This window comes from Cydia amplana, chromosome 4, assembly GCF_948474715.1.
Source record: "Cydia amplana chromosome 4, ilCydAmpl1.1, whole genome shotgun sequence".
Lineage (NCBI taxonomy): Eukaryota > Metazoa > Arthropoda > Insecta > Lepidoptera > Tortricidae > Cydia > Cydia amplana.
The window spans coordinates 3,268,989-3,290,544 of NC_086072.1; the positions used below are offsets into that span (position 1 = coordinate 3,268,989).

At 42.4% G+C, this 21,556-nt stretch overlaps 1 protein-coding gene across 1 annotated transcript in view; it reads right to left on the minus strand.

Moving 5' to 3' along the window:
- The window catches only part of LOC134647490 (oxysterol-binding protein-related protein 1-like), a 36,078-nt gene that overhangs the window by 13,930 nt on the left and 592 nt on the right, over positions 1-21,556 (minus strand). The window contains exons 2-6 of the mRNA XM_063501841.1: positions 7,434-7,594; positions 6,536-6,733; positions 5,656-5,800; positions 4,726-4,871; positions 3,306-3,692 (exon numbers count right to left, since the gene is read on the minus strand). Of these exons, the coding sequence (XP_063357911.1) occupies positions 3,306-3,692; positions 4,726-4,871; positions 5,656-5,800; positions 6,536-6,733; positions 7,434-7,594 (1,037 nt within the window). The remainder of the gene's footprint in view (positions 1-3,305; positions 3,693-4,725; positions 4,872-5,655; positions 5,801-6,535; positions 6,734-7,433; positions 7,595-21,556) is intronic.

A 21,556-nucleotide genomic window follows, 5' to 3' on the forward strand; every position in this document is an offset into this window, starting at 1 on the left:
AATTTTTGTTGATGACATAGTGACAGGAGCTCCTGATCCTGACACAGCTCGAAAGGTTCGAGCTGAACTGATCGACCTCCTAAGTCAAGGGTGTTTCGAATTGCGAAAGTGGTCGAGCAATAGTGATGAATTTCTATCTGATTTGCCTGACGACGTCCGTGAAGGACCATTGTCATTTGATCCTCAAAATGAAGGGTCTGTCAAGGTACTCGGTGTAAAGTGGAACCCTACATCTGATGTGTTCATGTATCATAGTAGAATTTCTAACACAGGAATGACTAAACGTGCCGTGCTTGCTAACATAGCTTGCATATATGACCCTTGTGGCTGGTTGATGCCAATTGTATTCATGGCCAAGGCTTTCATGCAACGGTTGTGGCTTTTAGGGATTGGCTGGGATGACCCCTTACCTGATGATGAACAGGCTCAGTGGCTTTCTTTTATAGGGGAGTTCTCTAGCTTATCAAACATTAAATTACGCAGATTTGTCTTGCCTACTGATGGCAATAAATTTTCTCTTCACGCATTTTCAGATGCGTCCCTTAAAGGTTACGCTGCAGTGGTCTACCTTCGTGTCGAGAGGATCAACGGTGAAGTGGAGGTCCACCTGCTCTTATCGAAGAGTAAAGTTTCGCCGTTACAGACAAAAATGACAATTCCGAGGCTGGAGCTGTGTGGAGCCCTGCTAGCGTCTAAACTTACCAAACATTCTTCAGAACTGATTAATGTTGCCCACGACATTGTAATCTGGTGTGACTCGAGCATTACATTGTCATGGATTCGCACACCCGTTTATCAGCTCAAAATGTTTGAGGGAAACCGAGTTTCTCAAATATTAGCGAACTCGTCTCCTTCTCTCTGGAGACATGTACCATCTTCAATGAATCCTGCAGATGCTGCCTCCCGAGGTTTGATGCCCTCGGAGCTTGGCTCACATCCTCTTTGGTGGGGTCCACCTTGGCTTAAGCAAGCGCCAGATACCTGGCCATCCGAAGATACCGTTGCGCGAAAAACGGTTTCTCCGGATCCTGAGAGGGAGGTAGTATCTACTGCCCACGTGAGCAAGGTCTCTTGTGAGGTAGATGCGACTGAATTCATGTTAAAATATAGTTCCCTTCACAAGCTCGTGAAGGTCCACGGATACTGTCTTCGATTTGTTCATAATTTGAAGAACCCTACTTTAAAACGAGTGGGTCCATTGACTTGCGTCGAATGGCGTAACGCCCTATACTCGTTAATAAAAATTGTCCAGGGTTCAGTTTTCGCCACTGAAATAAAATTAGTGCAACGTGGGTTACCTCACCGAACTAACTTTCGAAAACTGACTCCTTTCCTTGACTCAGAGGGTTTCCTGCGAGTGTTAGGAAGACTGAAGTATACAAACTTGTCCTCACAACGGAAACACCCAGTCATCCTTCCGAAATCACATCATTTAACAACTTTGTTGATAAACTATTATCACGAATTGTACTTGCATGTGGGAGTGCCCGTGCTACTGTCATTATTGCGTAAGCAATTCTGGATTTTATCGGCTCGGACTGTCATTAAACGACTAATACGTAAATGTCACAAATGCTTTAAGGCTAATCCTAAACCTGCCGATTATTTAATGGCTGATTTACCTCCATCAAGAGTCACGCCTTGTAGACCATTCTCAAAAGTTGGAGTAGACTATGCAGGTCCTTTCTTAATAAAAACGTCTAAGTTAAAACGTGCTCCAGTCACGAAAGCTTATTTGTGTATATTTGTCTGCATGGTCACGAAGGCGTGCCATTTGGAATTAGTATCGGATCTCTCTACAGATTGTTTCTTGGCCTGTCTTACTCGGTTTATTAGTAGACGAGGATGGTGCTCTGATGTCTTCTCTGATTGTGGCACCAATTTCGTTGGAGCAAACAATCATCTAAAAGAACTTTATTCCTTTCTGAAGCGGTGCACCGTGGATTCTGACGTGCAAAACTACTTTCTCAAACATCAACTTACGTGGCATTTCAATCCCCCTTCTGCTCCGAGTATGGGAGGACTTTGGGAATCGACCGTAAGATCGTCTAAATTACTATTAAGACGTATTCTGGGTGAAACTGTTCTTACCTTCGAGGAATTAAGCAGTGTATTTTGTAAACTGGAGTCGATTTTGAATTCTAGACCTTTATGTCCGATTTCTGACGACGTTGATGAGATTGACGTATTAACACCAGCCCATTTTCTCATAGGAGATAACATGGTTTCATTACCGGAATATGACTTACATACTGAAAAACTGAATAGATTATCTCGGTGGCAACTTCTTCAAAATTTAACTCAACAGTTCTGGCGTCGGTTCAATGTAGAATATTTGCATCATTTGCAAGGTCGTAATAAGTGGTTCAAACCATCTGAAAACTTAAAGGTGAATGACATCGTACTTATTGTGAACGAGAACACGACTCCTTACTGTTGGAAGTTAGCTCGCATAGTCTCTTTGTCGCCAGGACGAGATGGCATAGCACGCGTAGCTACTTTAAAGACTAGTACTGGCAATAATTTAGTTCGCCCTGTATCTAAACTTTGCCCTCTTCCTTACCAGCACTGATTGAAACATAGTAAAATAAATTTCATATCTAGTTTTAAGGAATAACGTACTTCTCTTTTAAGTTCTAGCAGATAATTTGTACTCATGTTTTAAGAAATCTTAGAGATTTCTTCCCGGGCAGTATGTTTAGGAATATATTATTTCTTCTAGCAACATTGTACTTCAAATTTACATTCTTTCATTTTACCGGATATCCGTCATTCGAAACTACATTCAGTCATTTTAGATTTAAAAAAAAAACACTTCGACAATGGCGGTAATATGGCCGACACCGCGTCCACTTAGTGTTAATTTCGATTAAAGTAAAATATCAGTCCTTGTGCATTTTCTGCCTTCTGCATCCTATTTCTTTTATAACTAGACAGTGACAGACTTAATTTGTGAGAAAGAAGACAAGAAGATCATAGAAGTTCAGCGGGCCCGCTCTCCGCGGGATTGCCAAGTAATTTTCTCTCACTGACCAGGTACTGTTTTCTAAATCCCTTTTAATCTTCGCGCCCATTTCATTCTATCCTTATTCTGTTCCTAACAGTTCCGCTACTCGATGCTAGATGTAGACACTGAAATTAATAGTCTAACTGATGCATGGAGTGAGCACTCTTGTCTTATTATATTTCTCTATGGTCTAACAAATTATTCTTCGTCGAGTAAAAATACTCAAGTTAACTTTAGGCACTTTTTAAAGGCTTTTAGCTACTTAGCTTTGGCCTTGGAGCCTGGTAGTGTCGCTGACCTGCCTGGTGGCGGCCACGTCCTGGTTGGGCAGCTGCGGCACGGCCAGGCGGTGCTGGTCGCCGTCGCTGAAGGCGGGCAGCAGCAGCGCGGGCTCGCGGTCGGGCGCGCTGACGGTGGCGCCGCCCAGGTACTTGTAGCTTTGGCCTTGGACCCTGGTAGTGTCGCTGACCTGCCTGGTGGCGGCCACGTCCTGGTTGGGCAGCTGCGGCACGGCCAGGCGGTGCTGGTCGCCGTCGCTGAAGGCGGGCAGCAGCAGCGCGGGCTCGCGGTCGGGCGCGCTGACGGTGGCGCCATCGAGGTACTTGCGCGCGCGCCAGCGGCCCGTCTGTCGAGCCGCCTCCGCGCGCGACCCGTAGTACAGCAGCACGCCGCGCTGGAGCACCGCCTGAGAAGGAAAGTTGGTCGAAAGACTTTATTGGTCCCTCCGGGGTTACCTTAAAACGTTGAGATGACGCGATTTGCTGAAATTAACTACTATATATTGTAATCTTTTAGTTATGATGACACTTAGAGACATTTACATCTCTAAATAATTTTAGATTATAGTTTTTGTATCTTTGTGTTTTTTTTTTTCAATACTATTGTTATTGCGTTTTTTGTAATTCGACATTTAGAGGCTTTATACATCTCTATGTTAGTTTGATTTGATATTTACGGCTTAGTTGTATTTTATAATTATTGATGTGTTTTTTTTTGCTGTATGTAAATTCCATATTGACGTGTAAAAGTGCCCTTGTGGCCTATTTGCTGAATAAATGTTGATATTTGATATTAAACAATGTTTCATTTCAGCAAATCGCGTCATCTCAACGTTTTAAGGTAACCCTGGAGGGACCACACCACAGTAGATTTTAAAGTGTAAAATAAAACAACGTTTCATTTTCCACTTTAAAATCTACTGTGGTGTGGATAAATAAATAAAGATTGAGTCTTACGACCAGCCTATGTGTTTATATGTGTGTTATTTATTCCACCATCTCAATATGTACATATTTTACATGGCGCAGTCGGTAGGATACGAACCTACGCTCCCATGTGATTCCACATCCTAAATTTGGAAAGGACTAGGTTCTAGACTGTGATACGGAATAAATAACCGACGTACAAAATTCTCACTGTTTTACAAAACCGGTTTTAAGTAGACAGTGGAACTCCCTAACGTAAAGCACAAGAAAAAAATCTTGTTTTGCCTCAACTTCTGCACGAAACAGTCTTGAACACACTTGAAAAATTAATATACCACTGACTAGTAAACTTTTTTTTAACTTAGGGTAAGTTTTTTTTTTTATTTAAAAGTGGCCCCTCGAAGCGCGCTGCCGTCCGCTGCAGCCTCTGCACTGGCCTCCCGCTGAGAACGTCACGCATTTTCTGGTCTTTCGCCATGTCTATGGCCAGACCGCCAGGACCAGTAAGCTTACCCAGACCGGTCTCCAGCCTAGAAACCGCGACCTCTTGAGCAGTGGCCCCTCGAAGCGCGCTGCCGTCCGCTGCAGCCTCTGTACCGGCCTCACGCTGAGAACGTCACGCATTTTCTGGTCTTTCGCCATGTCTATGGCCAGTTGACCTGGATATTAAATTAAATAAATTAGTATAAATCATTTTAGACCATCTTATACAGATCACCTAGCCCCAAACCTAAAAGAACAGAGTGTATAGAAATTATGTAGCCACAGTAAATTTACTGTCATCTTTCGACAGAATATTAAAACGTTTAGAACACCATTTGACTTTGATCCTTATTCTTTCACTGATAAGTATGTGTTAAATTTGTTAAATATCAAATAGTGTCGCCATCTACTCGAGACTAGGCCAAAGGTATGGCGCCATCGCTCGAAAAAATTGCACCATACCTTTGGCCTAGGCTACATAATTTACGTTGACAATCCGGCTCAAGATTTTTACTCTTTATATTACACAACGACGATCGTAAAAACAAAAAAAAAATAACTTAATTTTACACGATTAAGTCCCGTCGTTGTGAATAATAACAAGCAAAACTTGGTAAATAGTAGTATATTGCGCTGAAATGCTACATGAAAAAACCTTGTATAATATTAATGAGATTTTAAATGGACGGTTCCTTTAATTAAATAAATTTCTTAGCTTTAGCATTGACATTTGAATTATGTTGTATATAACTGTCTATTTTGATTAATGTGTTGTATGTCCTAGAGTTTAAGGTGTAAATTTGCATGCTACTATGTAGTTAATTGTGTGTTACTTAATAACAATAGCATAAGAACCACTGTACCATGTATTGCAAATAAATGAAATCTAATCTTTTAATCTAATGTTGCAACATCGCGACTAACGCGAGGAAGATGTTTTTCGTGCTTCTGAAAACGTACCACTATTATTTTTGAGAGTGGTATCCACTCCGTTCTGGAGCAGCAGTACGGCGAGGCGCGCGTGCCCGCGATAAGCTGCGCAGTGCAGGCACGTGTTGCCCTGCGCGTCCACGCAGTTGATGTTAGGCGGGTTGGGACTGCTTAGCTGCAACAAATTGTTATTTTTAAATTTACGTTGTTTTTACACACTTTTATTTAGCCCCGTATATACTTGAATTCTTTGATACGAGTATATGGAGCTTCAAATCTTGTAACTTTAATTTGTACCACTTCCAGGTGTCTCATTGAACTGAAATTTCGCATACTTCCGTATTTGCGATGACAATGCAATAATATGCTAACATGGAGCTGATCTGATGATGCAGTCGGAAGTTCGCCAAAGGAACACTTTGATGGGAAGAAATATAAACACATTGAGTTTAGGCTCATTTTAAAAGTCTCGAGAAGTACTTGATAGACATGCACATACGAGAATACAGTCGGCAATAAAAGTATAAAAAAATATTTTTGACGGTTACTTGTTTTTATGTAAGAAGGTGGTGGAAAGGGAGGCTTAACACACACACTACATGCGCCTATCTAGAAATTTTCTTTATAAATTCGCTTATTAATTACAATATGTGAAATAGTAGGTAGTTCAGCAGTTTCCTCTCTCGCTCATGCCGCTCAGACTAGTTGAGACAACATGACTTAGGCCAGTGAGGACTTATAAGCACAAAGGAGATCCTAAGAAGCTTATAGTCTCCTACCAGCGCCTGTAAACCCTCTATCTGTCCCGCTTTCGCAGCGTTGAGCAGTTTCCTCTCTCGCTCATGCCGCTCAGATCACTGGGCCACCACTTGAAGTCTGTACGTCTCGTACAGTTAAAGATATGTCTTACCAGCGCCTGTATGTCCTCTATCTGTCCCGCTTTCGCAGCGTTCAAAAGCTTCCTCTCTCGCTCATGCCGTTCAGAGCGCTGGGCTGCCTCTAGAAGTCTCTGAACGTCTCTCGTCTTGCAGACGTCACAGGCCGTACGTCCCTCGCCGTTCATGACGTTTACGTCTGCTTTGTGTTTTAGGAGGAGGATCACTAGTTCCTGTGAAGAAGACAGGGCTTTAGGAATGTATTAGGTAGGTACCACTACTAATGAAAAATATCCATTTATTTGCACATAAAAAGGGTTTACATTGAAGGTGTTATAAAAGTTACATGTCCTAGCCTTTTTGGTTTGATCAATCATTGGTATTCTTATTAGAAAGTTTAGTTTATTAGAAAAATAATTGAAACACGTTTAAACATGTTCTGCAGAGGGCGAGGGCTAAAGCCCCGTCTCCATATCGCGCGACAAGCTATCGAACATTGGCTCGCGCGGCTGCCGCGCGCAATGGATACCTGGTTGGCTCGCGAGCCAGCGAGTTGGCTCGCGAGCCAACCCGGTATCCATTGCGCGCGGCTGCCGCGCGAGCTAATGTTCGATAGTTTGCCGCGCAATATGGAGACGAGGCTTAATATCTTCCATGGACCACACACTCCACTTTTAATAAGAATGATGGGATTTTTGGTTTTTCTACTAAACCTTAAAATTATTTAAGGCTTCACTGTTGCTAAACACTCCAGCCCTAGTAGCACGGTCGCATTTTTATCGTTTGTCACCATGCCTGTCACGTTCTAACAAGTATGTAAGTGCGAAAGTGACGGGCATAGTGATAGTCGATAAAAATGGAACCGTGCTGAGCCCGCAGTACTCTCTTGGGAAGAGTCAACATGTTATAACCGACATCAAATGCTTCAGGTACCTCGTTCCCTATGAAAGAGGCCTTGTGCAGCGCGGTATCCCCCGCCTCGTTCACGTCGTCTACGTCCGCACCGGCTTCCAACAACGCCTCCACAACTTCTACGTGCGCGAAATATGACGCCAATATGAGCGGAGTCCATCCTAGATTGCTTTTTGTTTTGCCTGAAAAAAAAGACAAGTTACTCATGTGGGCTAGTAGTGGGGCTGAGTGGACGCTCGAAGCAGAGCGTTGGGCGGGGCGTGCAGCGTGGCGCCGGGATCGCAAGTGATTTAAGCAGCGTGCACTAAGGCCGCTCCTATACGTTTGCATTTGTTTAACATGCACGCCGCAGCCGTACGCCCCGCCCCGCTGCACGCCCATCTCGAGCGTCCACTCAGGACTTACACTTAAGGCTTCGTCACACAGGCGCGTTTTCCGGGCGGGGCGTGAGCGTTTTGTATGTAAAAGCGGCGCGCCCCGCTCACGCCGCGCCCGGAAAACGCGCCTGTGTGACGAAGCCTTTACGCAAGGCCACCGGCGGTCTACGTGCCGTCCTCACAGCGATGGTGAAGCCATGAACTTATTTTATATTTTTTATGCTCTGAAAGTGGCTCATTGCATATCTACGAAGCGGGTTGAAAGTGATACGTTTCTGCTATAGGGCGTTTTAATTTCCAAGTACGTTTTTATTCTTTTTAGGGTTTCGTACCCAAAGGGTAAAAACGGGACCCTATTACTAAGACTGCGCTGTCCGTCTGTCTGTCCGTCTGTGCGTCTGTCTGTCTGTCTGTCACCAGGCTGTATCTTACGAACCGTGATAGCTAGACAATTGAAATTTTCACAGATGATGTATTTCTGTTGCCGCAATACCAACAAATACTAAAAAGTACGGAACCCCCGGTGGGCGAGTCCGACTCGCACTTGTCCGGTTTTTGTTCAGTCTTTTAAAGTGGCTCATTGCATATCTACGAAGCGTTGTTTCTGCCCTAGGGCGTTTACTTTCCAATTCCAAGTACGTTTTTTTTATTGATGAAGAATGAAAATTCGATTTTAAATGGATTTGTTGTACAATTTCCATTCTGATATTAAATATCTGACTTGGAACACTCACTTCGTTCGGGCGCCATTGATGTATCTCGTCAGAAATGGATGCCTTTCATCCCTTGGTTAAATATCTACTTATTGATAGACTGAAATAGTTTAGAAACTGATATTTCAGATGTTTGTTTAATAAATCAATATACAATTGATATTTATTGTAAATTTAAACTGGCGTTTTGTTATCTAAATAAAAATGTCAAGTCAAAGGCGAATGACTAATGATAAGGAAGACTTTATGATATTAAAAATAAGATGTTTTCATTTTAATTATATGCCTCCTACTATAGCTAGACAGTTGAAATTTTCACAGATGATGTATGTATTTCTGTTGCCGCTATAACAACAAATACTAAAAACAGAATAAAATAAAGATTTAAGTGGGGCTCCCATACAACAAACGTGATTTTTGACCAAAGTTAAGCAACGTCGGCCGGGGTCAGTACTTGGATGTTGTTGTTGTTGTTTGTCCTAGGGCACCCCGGAGGTGCATAGGGCCTCCACAAGAACCTTCCACGCCTTCCTGTCTTGAGCAACCGTCTTGGCCTCGTTCCAGTTCAGTCCTACGGCTGTCAGCTCGTTCTCTATGCTGCGCCTCCAGGTGTGCACAGGGCGTTTGCGGGCTCGCTTCCCGCCCTGAGGTCGCCACTCCAACGCGATACTGGCGATGTTTGTATCTCCTCTTCGCAGGGTATGACCGATCCATCTCCACTTCCGCAGCGCTACTTCTTGGGCGACCGGAGGTTGTCGGCACATACTCCACAAATCCTCATTTCTTATGGTCTTCGGCCAGAATATGCGGAGAATCGACCGAAGTACTTGGATGGGTGACCGTTTTTTTGCTTGTTTTGCTCTATTTTTTGTTGATGGTGCGGAACCCTCCGTGCGCGAGTCCGACTCGCACTTGGCCGGTTTTTTACTATTGACTATGTGCGAAGTTGGTGGTGAAGTTGATAGATATATAGAAGTTGTTTGATATATTTGGCTTTACTTATTTTATTCTCCATTTCAATGAGATACTGTTCCCAAGCCATATGAGCAAATATGATATATAATAATAATAATAATAAGCCCGCAGGGCAGCTTGTGGCGAGCTGTTGGGGAGTAACGACCCCACGGACCCGAGTGCTCCAGAGAGTCGGTCAGGGTCTCCGTCTCTGGCGTGTCTTCGTCGGTCGGAGTGGACCCCAAGGGGACCCGCAGGACTCTCGGCTCTGGCTTGCCTTCATTGGCCGTCCAGAGAGGGGTCGTTAGAGCTGTATGCTCCAGGGGTGGAAGTGAAATTTGCGTAAGCGCGAGTTGGCACAGTGGCTGTTTACAGCCACTGGGTAGAAAGCGGTGTACACCTCTCGACACCCCTGAGCCGCTCACACCGATGTTGCCCCTGGTCGTCTTTACGACGACAGTTTCAGGGGCCCATCTAGTCAGCGGCGAGTCACCACCTGCCTCGATAACGTGTGTTAGCATTGTTATGGCAGGTGTCCGGACTTCTTTACAATAGCCCAGTATCATTGTCCACCCAAACTTCAATCCATAGACTGATATACTGTTTACTTTTTCTACAATAGTCCCAATGCCTGCTGCGACCGGTTCATGAGTGTCTATTGTTGCACCTGTGAACGGGTTCCAGCAGGCGTTCTACATGACATCAAATCTCTCCAAGGGGCCTCTACGTGTTGGATCTATATCCCCACGCAAGCCTATCAAAAGACCGGGATTTATAGGCCCGTGATCCCAAAAAAGGAGATACAAATAATAATAATAATAAAAAAAAACCGCTCTGACAATGACAGACGTCTCGTAAATTTTATTTGCTATAATTATATTTTTATACGTTTTTATTGTTAAAACTATTGTGTATTTTGCCATCAAATGAACCTTTGACCTGGCTAAATATGTGAAAACATAAAATATCCACTATAAATACGTGTGACTCAAATTATATTCACACGCCACGGACATGACATTTGTTTGACAAAACGGTCAACACAATATTACAGCAAACGGTAAAAAAAACGTATGAAACAATGATTACGAGGAGTCAAAGACGTGCAGCGGAGTCAACCAACAACGCACGCCCACCACCCCCGCCCGCCTCGTCCAGTTCCTCGTCCACACCATCGTCAGGCGACGAGTTCGCAACGGCGCCTGACACAGACGGGTCCAGTGATGAGAGCGGGCCGCCGCCGCCGCCGCCACGACCACCTGCGCGACGAGGGCGGCCACCGCTGCCGGCACGCTTGGGGCCTGCGGGACATCCTGCCCCGCCCACGGCTCCCGCTGCCGGTGGTATAGTGCGACGCATGCGATGGACTCGAGAAATGAACGAGAATGTCATGCGCGCCTATTATGGGGCTACAGAGGGGGGAACACAGCTATCCGCCTATCGTTCAAGAATACTGCCTCTGTTTCAGGCTCTTGAACCTACCATCACCGTGTCGGAGCAGCGATTATCGGATCAGGTGCGCGTCATTCAGAGGCTAAAGCGCCTGGATGACGCGACACTTGATCGGCTTCGCCAGGAGGCTCTCTCTGCTCGCGCGGACTCCACCTCGGTGCGAGATCTGCCCGCCATGTCGCCGGATCCGGTGCCCGCACCCGACCTGGCACCGGGGGCGCCACGGGTTGATTTTTGCACCGATGAGGGGGATTTTGCGAGTCAGAATGTGAGTACAACTGCTAATGAGCAACTGAGGAGGACTTTGGAAGAGGCGATTACGCAGTATCGTGCCACAACCAACTCTAGGCCCCGATTACCACGTCTGCCTATGAATAGACGCAATCTAGCGCAAAGCTGATCTGCTTCAGGGGGGGCAACAATCGCCCCCGAGTAATGCGCTTTGTGAACCAGGCGTTCGTGGGGACGGATATCAGGCCCCGCGACTACATGGCCAATGTCACAGAGCGCATCGACTTTCTAAAGCAGAAAGTCTATGCATGGGCAAACCGTATTCGCCGCTACAGAGAGCGTGTGGATCGATTCCAGCAGAATCGCCGTTTTCAAAGTGACCAAAGGAAGGTATACCGAAAGTGGGAGGAAACCAACCTTCGTGCGTCCGACACGCAGCCACCCGATGCTACTGCCATGACTGACTTCTGGCGTAGCATCTGGTCGGTGCCTGTCGGACACACCGAGGGGGGTTGGATGAGTGTTGTCGAGCGTGAGTGCGAGTCCATCGAATCCATGGGGGCAGTCACCATCAGCCCCGATGACGTGAGTTGTGCCATCCGCACGGCCCAGAACTGGAAAAGTCCTGGGCCGGATGGATTGCACAACTTCTGGCTAAAGTGGTTCCGATGCTCGCACTCGCGCTTGGCAGCACAATTTCAACAAGCCCTCGAGCTTGGTTCTCTCCCACCTTCCTTAACAACTGGTGTCACCTTCCTGCTCTATAAGTCCGGTAGTACCACGGAAGCGAAGAACTACAGACCCATCACATGCTTACCTACACTATACAAGCTCCTTACATCCATTTTGAGAGCAAAAATCAACGCGCACATTGTCGCAAACAATATTCTGGCTTCCGCTCAAAATGGATGTAGGGTTGGGTCCCGTGGTACTAAAGAGCTCCTCCTCATAGACATGACCATCTGCCAACAAGTCCGGCGGAACAGGGGTGCCCTCTCAGTCGCTTGGATTGACTATAAGAAGGCCTATGATTCGGTGCCTCATTCATGGCTGGGGAGGGTCTTAGAGCTTTATAAAGTTGATGCAGCTTTGAGAGCCTTCCTAAGCGCGTGTATGAGGCAGTGGACCACAGTCCTTCGTCAACCAGGAGGCGGAGATGACCGCCCTGGCCCGCAGGATTTTATAAGGATTGAGCGAGGAATCTTTCAGGGCGACAGTCTGAGTCCCCTGTGGTTCTGCCTAGCTTTGAATCCCCTCAGCACCCTGCTGAAGAATTTGGGACTAGGTTGCCGGCTCCGGAGTGGGGGTGAAGTCATTTCTCACCTTCTGTACATGGATGACCTCAAATTATTTGCACCAAATAGCCGAGACTTGTTGGAGCTACTGAAAACCACCGACGTCTTCAGTAGTGCCATCAACATGGAGTTTGGTGTCGATAAATGTGCGGTTATGCATGTACAGCGGGGCAGGGTTGTAAATTCAACAAATTTACAACCTTCTGAGACAATGTCTTTCAGATCTATCTCTGAGTCAGAAACCTATAAATACCTTGGTATGTCACAGTCGTTGGGTATTGAGGACGAGGGTATTAGACGGTCGGTGAAGGAGCGCTTTTTCAGTCGGCTCACAAAAGTCCTTAACAGTCTTTTGTCAGGAGGCAACAAAGTGCGCGCCTTCAACGCCTGGGTAATGCCCCTGCTCATATACTCCTTTGGCATACTAAGGTGGACTCAGACCGAGCTGGATGCCCTGGATCGGAGGGTCCGATCACTGCTCACCGCGCATCGCATGCTACACCCACGCTCGTCAGTTATGAGATTGTACATCCCACGGAAATGTGGAGGCCGAGGCTTCCTAAACGCCAAGGATCTCCACAACCGCGAGGTGTACAATCTCAGGAATTATTTCCTTAACAACGACTGTGGGATGCATCGTGATGTGGTGGCAGTAGACAGGAACCTCACGCCGCTCTCCTTGGCAAACGAGAACTGGCGCAAACCTGTGGTACTAAGTACTGCGGATCGCAAGGCGGCATGGGAGAGTAAGGTGCTACACGGGCGGTTCTACAAGGCCCTCACGGGACCCGATGTGGACCTGCTCGCGTCGGTGAACTGGTTACGATTCGGGGACCTCTTCGGAGAAACCGAGGGTTTTGCCTGTGCAATTGCGGATGTTAGGTTGGTATTAACTATTTGTATACTTTGAATGGTGTGTGTTGTCTGTGGCAGCTGACTCTCTCTTGCATTGAAGATGGCGTCGGTAACACTTATTATTGTTAGTGCTCCCACAAATATTAATCTAATAAATATATAAAAAGTCGTCAAGTGTTTCTTTCCACAACATGGTGTCAGAAGTGTTGTGATACTGATGAGTGACACAGAAGAAAACACGCAAGTCAAGCGAAAGCGAGACAAGGTCACACAAGGAAAACCTAAAACATCGGCAATGGCGGATGGAACTGAAGATCTCGGAATCAAGCCGCATGTGCTTGGTACATCTTTACCGAAGCTCATGATCTCGTCGGACACCACAAATAATAATGCAGAAGAATGGAAGAGGTGGTGGCAGCGGTTTGAAATATATTTATTGGCATCGGGACTTGACAAGGCGGAAGACAAGAGAAAAATAGCGATCATGTTGCACTCGATGGGCGCTAAAGGTTTGGAAATATTCAATTCTTTCAGCTTAGAATTCGACAAATGTCAATTGGCAGAAGTAAAAAAGAAGTTTGACACACATTTTGAACCACAAAAGAACCTAACCATGACTCGATATATGTTTTTCACACGGAAGCAGATGAAATCTGAAAACATCGATGATTTCATAACTGATTTAGAAAATAAAAGCAAAGATTGTGAATTTAAAGAGCTTAGGGAATCTCTCGTCAGAGATATTTTTATTGCAAACATGAGTTCAGAACTATCACATGTGCGACAACGGCTATTACAAGAGCCCAATTTGTCTTATTCCAGAACACGCGAGCTTGCAAAAGCTGTCATTGCGGCTCAACAAGATTCAGACAGAATAGTACAGGAAAGCACCGGCACACAGAATGTGTTGCAATTGAGGGGCAGAAGCAGTAACCGTGGTAGCAGTCATCACAGATCAAACAGTCAGTCAAGACATTCAACGTCAAGTCAGTCAGCATCAAGAAGTCAGTCAGCATCGAGAAGTCAGTCAGCGTCAAGAAATCAGTCAATGTCAAGGAATCGGTCAAGTCAATCAACGTCGGGATACCAGTCGTCGAGTCAACCACAATATACCCAGTCAGCTTCATCAAGATCGTGGCAGAGAGGTCAACATCAACAGTCTACATGCACGCGCTGTGGGCAGGTCCATCGCTTCAAGTGTCCAGCAGCCAACGTACAATGCAGGTCATGTAACTCTTATGGTCACTATGCTAAATTTTGCTTTAAAAATAAAAATATTAGACAACTTGAAGTAGACGACCTCAATGATGAAAATGCTTATTGCTCTGAGAGGTTATTTGTGGGGCAAGTAAAAAACAAAAATAGAAATAAAAAGTCTTGGTACTTAAAAGTCAATGTCAATGGTAGAGATATTAATTGCCTTTTGGATACAGGAGCAGAATTGGATTTGATGTCATTACACACTTACAAAAGTTTAGGTCTTAACAATCTAGTTGAAACAAGTCTTACAGCTAATGCATATAGAGGTCAACTACCGATTATAGGTGAAACTGAATTGGAATGTCATTTTAATGACCGTGTTGAAAAAATTACCTTTGCGGTCACAACCGTAAATGGTGAAACAATATTAGGCCTAGACACATGTGATCGAATAGGTATAGTCAAACGTGTGTATCACCTAACTGAAGAAGTAATAAAAGAAAGTAATTGTCAAATGCTTACACAATACAATGATGTTTTCCAGGGTCTGGGGTGCCTGCCTCCTGTCTGTCATCTGAAACTGAAGCCAGATGCTGTGCCATGCATTGATCCTCCAAGGAAGGTACCATTTGCGCTACTGAAGGATCTACGTGATGAGCTGGATCGTATGGAGAGCATGAAAGTCATTGAAAAAGTCACCAAACCAACGGCATGGGTCAACTCGGTGGTAGTCACTGTCAAGTCAACAGGTCAGCCTAGAATATGTCTAGATCCTAGAAATTTGAACAAAAATATTATGAGAGAACATTATCCATTAAAAAACATTGATGAGATTAGGTCACAATTGAAAGGTGCTACTTGTTTTTCACACCTTGATGCGTTCTCAGGATTTTGGTCTTTGAAACTTGATGAGGAGAGTTCAGAACTTTGCACATTCCAAACTCCCTTTGGCAGATATAAATATCTTAGATTACCGTTTGGCATAAATGCATCAACAGAGATTTTTTATAGGGTTATTAGTGAACTATTTGGCGACATAGAGGGTGTTCTCATTTTTGTAGATGATTTTTTAGTTTATGGAGAGACACCAGAGATTCATAATCAGAGACTTAAAAAAGTGCTAGATAGGGCTAGACAAGTCAATTTAAAATTAAATAAGTCAAAATGCAAATTCGGAGTGTCGGAAGTAGAATTTTTAGGATATATTTTTAACCGAGACGGTGTCAAAGTCAGTCAGGAAAGAGTCAAAGCGATCAAGGAAATGCCAAGTCCAAGTAATGTTAAAGAATTACAAAGATTTCTCGGGATGGTAAATTTTGTAGGATGTTTCATTGATAATTTGTCGGCAAAGACCACACTCATGAGAACTTTGTTAAAAAAAGACGTTCCCTGGCAGTGGGACAGTAACTATGAAAGAGAGTATTGTGAATTAAAAGAAATAATATGTAATACACCAGTCTTAGTACACTATGATGTCAATTTACCTCTGATTTTGTCAGTTGACTCGTCCAAGTCAGCGATAGGTGCTGTAATTATGCAAAATAATAGGCCAATTGCATATAGTTCTAGAACACTAACTAAGTCACAAGAAAATTTTGCACAAATTGAAAAAGAGCTATTTGCAATTCAATTTGGATGTTGTAAATTCAATCAATATGTCTATGGAAGTAAAGTCATAGTGCACACGGATCATAAACCGTTAGTTTATCTGTTTAAAAAACCTTTGCATGAGGTACCGGCAAGACTGCAGCGTATGATGTTAACTTTGCAGAAGTATGATTTAGAAGTGATTCACATACCTGGCAAGGAGATGTATATATCTGATACTTTGTCTAGAGCAGCTATGAAAGACCATTTTATTCCAGAAAATGAATCTGATATGTCTTACCATGTAAATTTAGTCGAGTCAAATTTGGCGATCAGTCAAGAGTACAAAAATAAATTGAAACGGGCAACCATTGATGACGAAACTCTTCAACTGTTAAAAAAATATTATTTTGAAGGATGGCCCAGTAGTAAAGATAAAATCAATTCATTAGTCAAACCATATTGGAACATGCAGGGTGAAATTCATGTTATAGGAGATTTAGTGTTCAAAGGGTCAAATTTAATTGTTCCGAAATCCATGCAAAAAGAAATATTAAATAAATTGCATGAAGGTCATCAAGGGATAAATAAGTGTCTAAGATTAGCTAGAGATTCATTATATTGGTCTAACATGTCTGCTGATATAAAAAATGCAGTGGAGCAATGTGACGTCTGTGCCAAGTTCAAGCCTTGTAATCAAAAAGAACCTTTAAAGAACTATGAAATTAGCAAATATCCTTGGCAAAGAGTCGGCATTGATCTAATGCATTTTGATAACTTAACCTATATTGTAGTAACTGATTATTACTCAAAGTACATAGAGACAGCCTTGTTAAAAAATAATAGTACAGCTCAAAATGTCATAATAAATTTGAAGTCAATATTTGCCAGACATGGGATACCTATGACATTAGTGTCAGATGGTGGTCCTCCCTTTCAGTCATCAGAATTTAAATCATTTTTATATGAATGGGACATAAACCATATAGTGACAGCTCCTTATCATTCTAACTCCAATGGTCAGGCAGAAAGTTCTGTCAAAATCATAAAAAACATATTTAAAAAATGTAAAGAAGATGGATCAGATCCTTACTTAGCTTTATTGCAGTATAGAAATACAGCTAAAAATCATATGTTGTCACCAGCTGAGTTATTAATGTCTAGAAAATTAAGAAGTAAAATACCAGTAAATTTTAACAAACTCAGACCTAAAGTTGTAACATTTAACGAATACAAGCAATCAGCTGTTAAAAATAATGAAGAGATGTCTAGATATTATGATAGGAATGCTAAATCATTGTCCATATTGTATCCAGGTGATCAGGTTTATTATAAGAAAAATCCACACAGTACTTGGGAAAAGGCTGTAATTGTAAAACGGTTAAGTAATAATAGGTCATATGTGATAAAAACTGATAATGATGTAACTTATGTAAGAAATAGGATTCATCTTATTCATAACTATAGTATCTTGAACAGTGACTTGACACAATCGTCTCCCATGCGATCTTGCTCACCACGAGGGGAAAGAAGTATGGAAGTGGCAGAGGCAAGACAGGAGACGGATACTCCAGCATCAGTAATGACTGATCACCGGGTGACTAGATCAGGACGTACTGTTATACCTCCAAAGCGTTATATAACAGAAATTTAAAATATAGTTTAGTCAACTGAATGTAATGTAGTTTTGTAGTTGTAGTTTTGTAAGCTATTTCATAAAAATGTAAACAGTCGTACTTAAACATAAACACATTAAATTTTAGTAATGACTTTAGAGACCAGTTAAAGGGATAGACTGTAATGTTTAGATGTGTAGATCATTTTATTGTTAAAACTTAGCTAACTCAAAGACTAACATAGCATGTTATAAAGATGAGTTAAACAAGAGACTGGTCATTAATGTAATTATGATGTATAACGTAAACTTAAGGAAAGGGATGTTAGGTTGGTATTAACTATTTGTATACTTTGAATGGTGTGTGTTGTCTGTGGCAGCTGACTCTCTCTTGCATTGAAGATGGCGTCGGTAACACTTATTATTGTTAGTGCTCCCACAAATATTAATCTAATAAATATATAAAAAGTCGTCAAGTGTTTCTTTCCACAACAGTAATGATGACGAACAACTATCGGAAATATATCCTGAAGGACGGTACGGTCGACATTTGTCGGGCATGCCGTCGTCCCGGAGAGTCACTCAGGCATATCATTTCCGGTTGTTCTCATCTTGCGAACGGCGAGTACTTGCACAGACATAATCTCGTAGCCAGGATTATACACCAGCAGCTTGCTCTTCTATACGGCCTTGTGAACCGCGAAGTACCGTACTACAAGTATTCACCTGCGCCAGTTCTCGAGAATGGTCGTGCCACGCTCTATTGGGATCGATCTGTCATCACTGACAGGACTATTGTAGCCAATAAGCCTGACATTGTGATAATAGATCGATCGCAACGCCGGGCCGTGCTCGTTGACATCACCATCCCCCATGATGAGAATCTCGTGAGAGCCGAGAAGGACAAGTCCAGCAAGTACCTAGACTTGGCTCACGAGATAACCGCCATGTGGGATGTTGATTCGACGATCATTGTCCCGATAGTCGTTTCAGTGAACGGTCTAATAGCGAAGAGTCTCGACCAACATCTTGAGAGACTCTCGCTAGGTGGTTGGATCAAGGGTCAGATGCAGAAGGCGGTGATCTTGGACACGGCGCGGATAGTCCGCCGGTTCCTCTCTCTGCAGCCCTGACCACCGGCAGCTTGGGCCTTGCCCCGCTGCTGGCGGCACCCTAGGTTAGGTTTTTTATAATATGTTTATAAGTATTTTGTATTGTTTTTGTAAGTGTTTTTGTATTTTATTTTTATATCCATATTATAAAATAACCTAACTTAAGACCAAAAATAAATAAAGAGAATAATAATATAGCCTTTATTTCTGACATTTCAACTTAATCTATATACATATATTAAATTGTTTTTTTTTTTAACTTGGTGTTTCCTTGTCAGTTTGCCTTCTGGCAAAGGCCTCCCCTAGAATTTGCCTGTCTTCCGTCCCTGGCTTGATTCAGGTTAGATTCTTGTTTTGCGTTCTTGAGTTGCTTTATTTATATATTTATTGTTTTAGGTATCTCGTTTTTATTAAGTTAGTTATGTTTTTACATTTTGTTTTTATATCTCGGTTTTTACATTTCGGTTTACTTTTTCTAGGGGGTGTTGGTCGTACTCCCCACGGGGACCAGCCGGATTGGGGAATGTTAAGTAATTCTAAGTTCTTGTTGTTATTGTAGTTGTTTTGCTTTCTTCCTCCCGGGTGCCTGCTAGTTGTTATTATTTCGAATGCATTACAGCATGAGCATCTATTTTATTCTTTTTGTTAGGTTGTTTCTTCTCAGGTTCATTGCTTGGACGTTCTGAACTCTTCTGAACATTATTTGGAGATTGTGTGGGAGATCGCTTCCTCTTCTCGTTGGGGGTTTCCTTTTCACCTGTGTTGTCCTCTACGATAAGTTTATCATATCGGATATATGCTTTCTTTCCCTTCTCTCTTTCTTGTATCAATTGTTCTTTTAGTTCTTTTCTTTTTATAAGAATCTCTTTAGGATAGTCTTCAGTAGCATAGATGTTATTATGGAATTGCTTGTTGTTTTTAAGAACCTCCATTTTTCTCCAAGTTAATGTTACTGTCACTAGTATCGGTCTAGGTTCGTCTCTTTTCTTTCCTAGCCTTGTTACTTTACTGATTTCCCATATATCCCACTTTTCCGTGTTTGCGTTTTCACTGAGTTTATTCAATGTTTCTACCACCAGTTTTAATAGATCGTTGGTGGACGTCTCGGTTTCACTGACTTTATGAAGTATAAAGTTATTCTTCTTAACTTCCTTCTCCAATATATGAACTTTTGTTTTTAATCTTCCTACTTCTACTTTGAGTTCCTTATTATCTTGTATTAGTGGTTTTAATTTCTCCTCTATAGTGGTAGACAAATTATCTGTTAATGTTTTCGTTTGGATTTTCATCTCTTCCTTCAGTTTTTCAAAGAGTGTTTCCATTTGCGCGTGCATAGTTTTTAGTTATCGAAATTAGCAGTTTTTCTACCAAATAGTAGTGTGTTATTCGCTCTGGCAATAATTACGTGCGAGTCTGGCAACACTAACGTGTTATGTCAACTGTCACTGACGGAACTGTCGGAAGTGCGTTAAATCAACTCGTATTTATAGCGCAATGTATACGTAGCTATATATAGATTTCGTCACGTTTTAGCACTTTTTAATCACTTTTTCGACAGGACAGGCTGTATTTCAGTACACTTCACGCGGCGCTCGATGTATATCACTGTTTTTTGTAACCTGCGGCGTAATTTGACGAGAAATAACTACTTTTCGTTTAATTTAATCACGGACCGAGTTCCCAACGATGCTTCTTTGACAGCTGCAACCGGAATACGAAATATGATATACTGCATACTAGGTCACTGAACAATACTGTGACACATACCATAGTCCACACTGTTGACTGACAATTTTAAACCATATGACACAGACATAAGGTTCACAATGAGTAATTTTAGAATGTTGCTGTTCATACAAACACAATGACTCATCAAGCTAAGGTTGTTCTAAGAAACAAACATAATCTTATGCATTATAAAACAATACAAGTAGATATAGTATGTATACTATCATTAAAAAGATGTAAAATTATTATTCTTATATTGAAGTGGAAGAAAGAGAGGGAGGCCTTTGCCCAGCAGTGGGACACAACAGGCTAACAAATAAACAAATAATAATAAATAAATAATTGAAGTCAAAATACCTCTTCAAACTGAATGAATTGATCTCATTTGCAGAGCATATATTATATCATAATCATATGCATTTTAGAAGATCAAAATAAAATCCGAATCTGTTAGGGCACTAAACATCCCTTTTACCGCCATTGTCAGTCATTTTATGCTCCCTTTTTAATGCGGCCAAGAGGTGGGTCCCAAATTTGACACTTTTTGTTAGACGGGTCAGAGCCCAGTCAACTTTGGGAACCACCGGGCTAAAGTATAAAATGAAAGTTGTTTAATTCTAATAATGTTTATAAAATAGTTGTCACAGTCAAGAATAAGGCTCTTGATCACCAAACCATAATAATATGAGTGAAAGACAAAGTATGTTGAAAATAAGCTTGCACTAAAGTTGATAATGTGAATACTTTTTGATGAATTTGAACCTTCTGGTTTTGACACTAAGGTTTATATTTAATTAGAAATAATTATGTGTAAGAATTACAGGAAAAAATGGTTTCTTTATATTATCACTCTATCCTATCATTCCTATTATGCTAGTTCTAATGAATACAAGCAAAGTTGTTTACTATGTGTTATCAGTCTGTATTGTAAAATCTTACCTAAACTTTGTGTGTTAGAAGAGTTTCAGAAAATCTAAGCATATTACATATTTTTCTGCGAATTTAAAATGGGCATGAATACCTCA